The sequence below is a fragment of the Parambassis ranga genome, chromosome 6 (assembly GCF_900634625.1).
Source record: "Parambassis ranga chromosome 6, fParRan2.1, whole genome shotgun sequence".
Lineage (NCBI taxonomy): Eukaryota > Metazoa > Chordata > Actinopteri > Ambassidae > Parambassis > Parambassis ranga.
Genome location: NC_041027.1, coordinates 4736686 through 4745920, shown reverse-complemented (window position 1 = coordinate 4745920; position 9235 = coordinate 4736686). Strand labels below are relative to the sequence as shown.

Here is a 9235-nt window from a genome sequence, read left to right as displayed (position 1 = left end):
ATTACTGACAATTCTCACTGAGTTGCAAAGAGAAATGGAGGTCTGATCAGTACCAGAGAATGCAGTTTAGCTGGATCCTGTGGTCTAACTGTAGATAATGAGGAGTGGGAGTGTCTTTGGTTTTGCTTTGCTCCCATTTCTAAATCACATTGAAGATTCTGCTGGACCACCATGTCTGTAGGAATTATTAGCCTGCTCTTTAAGCCTTCAGTATTTTTTTCATATTCTCCCTCATAATCCTCTCAGCCTCATAAATAGCACATTATTGAATTTACACCATTAGTTCTTAGCCTTGAACTGGTCGGGTAATGGAAACCCACCTAATGGCTGAGTCTTTCTGCAATAATTAACTGAGGGTGGGAAGACTGCCTGATGTCTTCCCCCCCTCAGATGATATTGCCTATACTGTGTTTCAGGATGAACGTCAGCACTGCCTCTTTCAAAAACGTCATCTCTTAGGCAGAGCGAGAAAGACAATTGAACTTTGCTCGTTTTCTTTTATTTTGCATTGACGGTTTCCTGTGTCTTTTTTTGATGATGTGTGAAATCTATTTAATGTGCTAATAGGAATGTGGTGATTGTTTGGGGCTACAAGGAGATACTGTTGAAATCAATGATCATTTCTTAGTGTGCTAATGACTGAAGCTACCCCAGGCTCCCCTAATCAGAGTGTAGATACAATAAAAGCACTTCTCAGACAAGATGTGGCCCTGAAGTTGCTCGTTTTGTTTCTATCAAAACAACAGTCCATGCATTAATCATGAAATTATTTTTGGCTTTTTCCTTCAAACAGGCTGCTGCTGCTCTCATTTTATTAAACTTATTGAGTCTTCTGATGAACAAACGTCAGCTTTTAGAAGTAAAGGCGCTGAGCAGATACTCGGTAATGAGATGGGTTTTTTTTGCTGCTGTTGTAACCTGACAATAACTCTGAACCTTTTTGCACACGTTGCTCCATAATTAATACCTCTATTAATAAACAGTTATGGTTTCTACAACACAGCTTAAATACTACAGTAGGCGGCTAGAGCCCCAAGGGGATCACAGATCAAATCTAATTAGCCATACCTAATACATGAGGGATGTCTTTATATTTATCTGGCTCCTTAAACTGCTTTTTGCCTTTAGGTTGTGATGAGGGAAAATGTCCTGAGGGTCCCCTTCTTCTTACACAGTAACACTACAATGAACAGTGCAACAGAGCTGCTGCTCCTAATGGGTGTCATGGTGTTTTCCAGAAAAAGGCTCTTTGCAGCTCTTCTCTAAATGTTCACCGATGAATAGCAACCGAGGTGCTGGATGCTTAGTCATCCATTCTAATTGTCCTGTCATTCTTTAATAAACCTGCCTGTTCCAGCTGTTCTGCTGGGCACTCTATTTTTAAGACTTCTTAAACTTGCTCTGTGACATAAACTGCCTATTAACCAACGTTAGTGCCAAGTCCTCTTAACACTACCTTCCATCATTTCCTGTTTTTTTTTCTTCTTATCCCCACTTTCCCAGGAAGAATAATAGACTGCTGGCGACTTACCGAACACAGAGTAAATTATAACCCCATCATCTCTTGTCTCCGAGGGACACTGCAGTAAAAAGTAGAATCTTTTTAATGCTACAAGGGTACAACCTTTGCCTTCAGAAGGCTCATCTAGCTCTCTGAGTGAAGGGAATGGATTCGGTCAATTATTCATTAAGTAAGCATGAAGCTTTCTAATGTTCGCTGGCTGCTTTCTTCAGCGTGATTTTTTTCTCTTCTTTAATTCCCTGCAGCTCTCGGTTATCTGTTAGAGAAGAAGGATGATGAAGCCGTTTCATGATTATATTTATTTTTTTATTTTTTGGAATTCATTACAGCTTTGTTGTTTCTGTGCGGTGTATGTTGGCGTTTCATCTCAGCAGATAACTCCTGCAACCCTCAAGTAAAGTATCCCTCACACTCTGCCCTGGCCCTGTGATTGAATTAGCCTTTGTGCTTTAGCTATCTCCCATGTTGGCAGTCATGGTGAATTTCATCATGTGAGACAACATGATAAAAGACTGGATTTGATTTGCATTCATGAAGCACTTGGAAAGTTCAAAGAAAAGTTACAGAGTATAATAGAGCACACAGGGTCCTCTCTGACAGTGTCTATTTTCACCATTTTCACCCTAAATGGAAACACCAGTGATGTTACATGAGGTTATTTCCCATCACTAGATTTCCTGTGATATAATGGTCTGGGGTTATTTTGTTGGACGTGTTTTGAAATGCTGTCCCCCTCCTCAGGTCAGAGATTGTAAAAACACTGGCGAGTGTGTGTGAGAGATGGCTCGTGTGTTCTGGTGACACAGCCCGAAGCACGTGCCACATAAAAGAATACAACCAATATGAGCTTTGTGCTCCAGCTGCAGGCTGTGATTCAGAATTGTCTGGAGGCTCGCTGCCAGTTACCAGAGTTATTGCCTGAAAAGAACAGTTCACTGCAGAGAGTGGATTTGGATAAAATTGCAGTGATGGATTGTGGCTTCAGATTGATAAGAATCATTCTGCGGGAGCTCTGATGAATTTTCAGACTGAATACAGATGTTGCCTACATTGTGTATGAACAGAGAAACGCTGTGTGACGTTGAATCACATATCCAGCATTGGCGCTACAACCCCAGAGTGCATGAATGTTGATCTATGCACATTTTATGGAAAAAGGTTGGCATGACACGGGAGACAAAGTCAACCGAGCCCTCTATTCTGCCTATTATTGCCTTATCTTTCTGACAACTCAAAGCTCCTCTATCCATGTAATATTTAGTCAGCACGTACAGAGAGAGGTGAGAGGAATTGGAAGTGTGCATGTCTGTGGAAATTAGCCACCTACAGATTAGGTTCAGAGTGCTCTGGGTGCTTGGCACGCAAGCAGAGTGGGAAGGGAGAGGAAGAGCTATCAGGGTGACGATGTTAATTTGAACTCTGGTGTGCATATGACACCGGCTGCAAAGACGTATGGAGCTGCTTAGCGTAGGCTGCCTTAAATCATCATGTTTACACAGTTTAACAGCCGAGATCCTGTCATTTGCATTTATATTGGCGCATTTTGCAGTATTTTCTTTAAACTACAAATGAAACGTATGATTGTGTGAACATGCTGTGCTTTCAGAAATGCAACGCTGTATGAGGACAGTAACCTGAAGTTCACTTGTAAACAAGAGTGCAATGCATGAGTAATTCTTCATACAGTAACTAATGCAAGCGGCGCCAAGTGGCATCTCAGTATTTGGAGACAGTTGTGCTTCCACGCAGAGCGTCGCGGGGAAAGGGGAGCACAAGTGTTCCCTCGACTTTCTTTTGGACAGGAAGCATGACTGATTTTCCTTAAGTCAACATGTTTTCTAAGCTGCCAGCGGATTTAAGTGTTACACAGCTGGGGAGGCACATGTCACGCGTGCACGGACTCAGTCGCCGTGAAAAGGTTTGAGGCAGAAACCCTCCTGACCAAAACACAGGGTGGGGTTCACCGAGGAGCTCCGTCCCCGTGCGCCGCCACGCCCCCGCGCTTAGCGCTGTCCGGTGCTTTGGTGCTGAACGCAGGGTAACGAACACAACCAACTGCCCGCAGCGCCGTGCACTGCCTGCACGCAGCCGAGCTACATGGACCCAGAAGACGGATCTACCAGCATGCAAACGCGCAAAGTTCGGAGGTCTGTCCCTGAAGGATCGTGCCGTGGATAACTATGAAGGAAATGTTTCTCAAGTGGTTTTCTTTTGTTTTTTAATGATTTTATTCGCACCCCTCTTGAGTCGCTTGGAGGTGCACAACTTGCCGCCAACATGATTTGGGGTGTTTTGTTATGCTGCCTTCTTACACAGGCTGCTGGATACCAAACACAGGAGCGACTGCCTTTCTCTCATGGGCATGTTTTTGAGAACTCGCCGGCAGCTTCTAAAGTGATTGGACTGAGCGTTCCGGTGAGGCGCATCAACGCGCAAAAATGGTGCCCGGTCTCCGGGATGCACTACAAACTGTACGGAAACGGCAGCGAAGATTTCCGCGCCTTTGCCCACCACAAGCGGGGAAATATACTGCTGAAAACTTCCAGGGTTCTAGACAGAGAGGCTCGCTCAGAATACCTGCTGAGCATAGGTCTGTGCTGCCAGACCTGCGCATGGGAGTCTGTCATCTTCGAGGTTGCGTCGGTAAAAGTGGACGTTTTGGATACCAACGATCACGCACCGACTTTTCGCAGTGCAGACAGCATTCACATAAGTTTAGATGACACCACTGCTCTCCGTAGTGTAGTTTACAGACTGGAGGCTGTCGATGCAGACAGCGGGAAGAACGCAGAGTTGACTTACATTTCCATCCCCAAAAATGGCAGTTTCTATGTTGTCCCCAAAACCGGAGAAGTTTTGTTAGTGGACTCCATCCTGGGTCTCCCCTCTAAAGTCAAATTCTATGTCTATGCCAGAGACCACGGGTGCCCCCCCCTGACCAGTACAGCTGTATTAGTTACTATTACTCCACAGCGGTGGTCGACGCGCCCTGCAGAATTAGAGAGGTCAGTTAGGGCAGGACGGTCGCCGAGGGCAATTCTTGACCCTGACACAATAGTTTCCCACAATGTGTCTGAAGATGCCAGTATAGGCTCAGTCATAATGAGCCTGAGTCCCACCAGATTTCAGTCAGTCAGCTACGAGCTGATTTACCCGGAGTCTGAGAGCTCCCCGGTCACCGTGGGCCGCGACAGTGGAGATATCACAATAACCAGGAAGCTGGACAGAGAGGCAGAAGCATTTGTGGAGCTCACTGTTAAGATTCAGGATAAACGAGGTGCGTTCAACATTCCTCTATTAATCCGCACTTAAGTTAGGCCATGCAACCCCCACTTCCTCCCTCCCTCCGTCCTCCTCCTCCTCCTCCTCCTCTCCCCAGCATTTATGTGCATTGTGGTGATGATGCCCTATTTTAATGGAATACTACACATTATGCGCATGGTAAAACTGTGCCGCCATCTGGGCACCTCACCCCTCATCAGTGGAGCCCCCTCATCAGGCCTGACATATCGATCACATTCATGCAAGGCGGTCAGTGTAGCTACAGCTCATTCCACAGGTGTGCCTCATTAAAGTCTATCCATCAACCCACCTGAATATATATTCCACAATACTGAGATATTCAGAAAGGAGATATTTGAATATACTCATATATTATTTGTATGTACATATTTGAACAGCAGGAGCTCATTGGTAGTATGCAGGAGAAGAATTTTTCAGGTTATGTATGAATCTTTTCTTTAGACTGACAGAATCATGTCCTTGATTGACATAGTTTGCGACTGTGAAGTTGTTTTCTGAGCTAATCCTTGCAGAGTGGCAAACCACAGCGACCCTCTCACTCTCATCTACTGGCATTACCCCTCTAATCCTCCTCTCATTCACTCTCTAGTCCCGGGGATTTGAAGTAGCACTGCCACAGTCAGGAAACCTCTTAAATACTTGCAGGAAAGGTGAAAGTCATGTGCATCAGATATTCCAGTTTTGTTTTGCCCCTTCCGGAAGTTTGACTCTTTAAGCCTAAAAACAATAAAAATGGAAAAAAAAAACAAGATTCGCTTTGTAATTGAGCCTCATGGTGTGCAGGAAACAGTGTGCACTGTTCTCATTTGACTTGCCTGCTGCTGCTACATTGCACAGCTTGTTCTAGATTGTAATTGCATGTCTGATTGGGACACGTTCCTGCAAAGGGATGTCTGGAGGTTTTTCAGAGAAAGCAAAAATAGTCAGAAATCTGACGGGATTCTTTTTTTTTTTTTTCTCCCGTTCCACAGATGCGTAACAGAATTCAGCCGCTCTAGTCTGACAGATATTCAGATACCTTCCTCCATTTTACCTCTCCCACCTGCAAAACTCTCCTCTCCTGATCAAAGGCATGGCATGTCCTTTATCCTGTGACTACAGCTTTCCAGAGAGAATCCTGACGGGAGTATGGGAGGACAGGCCTTTCTTCTGCTTGTCTCTCCCAATCCTTGCATACATATCTCTGTGATAGAATGGGTACATTTAGGTGTTTTCTTTATTTTTAGAGGTTTAACTTACAAGTAATTTCACATGGGATTTTTTTTATATTGGTTTGCTCACATGTAAAGAAATGATATCTGAGAAGCTATGGGTGAGCTGCTTTGTTTTTGTGCATCCATCTTTTTAGATGTTTGTTTGTATGCGAAGGTGAGGCTACGTGGTCATATGAAAATTGACCGCAGGTACAACAACAACAGTTTTAATGAGCCCCCATGTGTTGCATCATCTCCACTTCTTTCACCAGTGTGAACTCTCTGTAGCACAGAGCTGTCCGTGGTGCTGACAGTCACCTGCTGAATGTCAAACAGAAAGCGCCATCAGACAGGCAGTCAGAGAGCAGTTCAAACAACATTCGAGTCAGCACCATCACTGCCAGTATTGACATTCACGTACATAGGGTGGAAAATATAACAGGCGCACTAACACAAAACTGTGCAGCAGCAGCAGAAAAAAGGGGAAAAAAACCTCACACACCAGTGTCAGAGCTGAAAGTACATCTTAGAGAGGTTAAGTCTTGCTGTTCCTTTGAGACAGTACAGGTAGTTCTTTTTGAAGTCACTTGGGAGATTTCTCTTGTTTTTAATTTGATCCTCAGCTTGATAGATGTACCAACACTGATGAAAAACCCAAGCCTTTGATCCTGCTGTATGACATTGAGTGTGTTAATACAACCACTAGTAAGGTTTATCCTGGTTCTGATTGTATGTTTGCACATGTTAACATCTTGTTTTGGTTCAAAATAGACACAAAATCAGTATCTTATTATGTATATGAAATGCACTTCACCTTCTGCATACTATATGTATGTGTGGGATTAGTTTCCAGGTGTTACAGGTTTTGATAATTTAAGGAATATGCAACTTCTGTCTCTGGAGGGGAAAAAGGTGCACCAGTTATTAACTGGTCAATGACGATTGCCCACATTCGTTAATGTGGGCATGAAATGCTAATCAGACTGGTGCAAAGCTTTCTTATGTTAATAAGTTTGCTGTGGGTACAGCATTATGATTAGAGCCATCAGAAGAGCTGTTATTAGTGCTGTTCAAATGGAGATTAAAAAGTCTAGTTTGACACTTGGATATCTCAGATAAGTTATTCTGGCACACTGCAGATGAAGGGCAGATAGAACATCAGTTCTGAATCTCTCTCAGTATGCGGTCCATGTCACATGTACTTACCTGAAAGAGTGCGTGCTTGCCCAACACACTAAGGATGTGACACGTTTGAACACCCCTTTTTAGGCCTTTGTGTTAATCAAAAAATATGAAACAATTTTATGGAATAATGGTTGAATATTGTTACAATTAGCACAACATGTTTTATGATCATCACAATGATTTATCATGCAGTTTGTCTTCCAAGAAGATATACAAGCAAATGTTGTTGATTCTCATAGTTGTGAATATAATTTACCATAACGCTGATATCTGCTGCTGTAGCTTGTCAGATCATGTATAATTATTCATCGCTGTGATTGGTATTTTCTGCAGTAATTGATCAGTTAATGTATTCATTCCGCATATTGTCACATTTGACTGCTTCCATTCTTTAACCAGTTTGGGCTTGTTTATCACACTCACTCATTTCTCAAGTAATATCCTTATATTACATATTATCATCTCAGTGCTGTGATTCATTACACCACTTACTTTTCGATTGCACCCTCAAAGTTAGGAATTACTTTCTTTTTTTGTGAAACAAAACAAAGATTGTCTCATAACTTCCTGTCTTTTAATTGTGTTTTGCTCAAAACTTCATTAGATTTTAAAAGAAATGATACTGAATGTTTTTTTAACACAATTATTAAGTCAAATGTGAATAAAAACAGTAAATCAAACCTCATATTCAATTCCAAATAGCACAAAAAACATCTTTTTAAAAATTTAAAGTAAAACATTTTTTTTCAATGTTAAATTTGATGCCCTCAGTATGTTTTTAAAAAGTTAGCATGTTTACCACAGTGTTGCATCACCTCTTCTTTTAACAGCAGGAGACTAGTTGCTGAACCTTTCAGTGCATCCACAGTGCATATGTTCTGGCCTCTTTCAGGATTTCAGCAGCTCAACAGTTTAGAGCCAGATGTTTTCAAAGTGTGAGAGATCTGGGCTGCAGGCAGGTCAGTTTAGACATGTTGTTGGAATACCTGTAGAATGTGGATCGGCATTGCTGATATAAACATAGGATGTTGCATAATGTTTCAACCAGTCGTTCTGCTGCTTGCTGATAACAAGCTGGGTGGTCCCTCTCCTCTTTCACCCAGAAGACAATTCTCTATTTCTAGTTTTTGATAGGTCAGACCACAGAAAAGACTTCCACTTCACCTTCCCAAATGAGCTCAGATCAAGAGAAGGCTGCATGATTTATAGGTCTTGATTTAGTTTTGGATTATGGTGTTTTTCACTTGTATTGTGGATGCAGTGATGAGCACTGTTCACTTACAATGGTTTTCAAATGTGTTCCTGAGTCAGTTCAGTGATTTCCACTACAGAATCCTGCCTGTTTTTAATGCAGTGCCGCCTGAGGGCCTGAAGATCACAGGCATTCAGTATTGGTTTTCAGCCTTGTCCCTTGTGTACAGAGATTTCTCTGAATTCTCAGAATCTTTTCACAGTAAATGATGAAATCCACGAATTCTTTGCCATTTTACTTATTCTGAAGTATTTTCATTCTTATACAGAGTAACAAACCCTCTGTCTTTAGTTTTGAAAGACTCTTGTGTTTTTGTATGTAGCCAGTTATGTTTCTGTCCTGTTATCTAATAACGTCGTTAATTGTGTTATCCTTACACAACTGTGTTTAATGCACATTTTTAGCATGACATAACTTTTGCACATTTTTTATGTTAAAAATAGCACAATGAAATGACTTTTCTTATTTGATTTGTTATTTTTTGCCTTATTTAGTTGGTTTTTATCCCAACTTTGTCTTGAATGGGAGTTTCATGTCTCCATATGCATATCATGGGTCATAACAAGACATTTTGGGTTGATGGGAGCTTAATTAGAACTTTACTGCAGGTGCATGGATGGGATTTCAGGACCCTCCTGACAAGCTTTGTCCTCCCACTGTGATTCATCAGATTTAGAATGCAGTACTATCACTGTGTTTGTTCAAGGAGTTTGTTTTTGCTCAGGGCCCAATGCAAGCATTCTTCCTTTCTCCTTGACTAGATCCCCTGCTAATGCTGGT

General features: G+C 42.2%; 1 protein-coding gene across 1 annotated transcript in view; it reads left to right on the top strand.

The window, feature by feature from the left end:
- The first annotated feature begins 3799 nt into the window (after window positions 1-3799).
- Window positions 3800-9235, top strand: part of LOC114437424 (neural-cadherin-like) — an 82513-nt gene continuing 77077 nt past the window's right edge. Inside the window, exon 1 of the mRNA XM_028408098.1 lies at window positions 3800-4799. Within this exon, the coding sequence (XP_028263899.1) occupies window positions 3800-4799 (1000 nt within the window). The remainder of the gene's footprint in view (window positions 4800-9235) is intronic.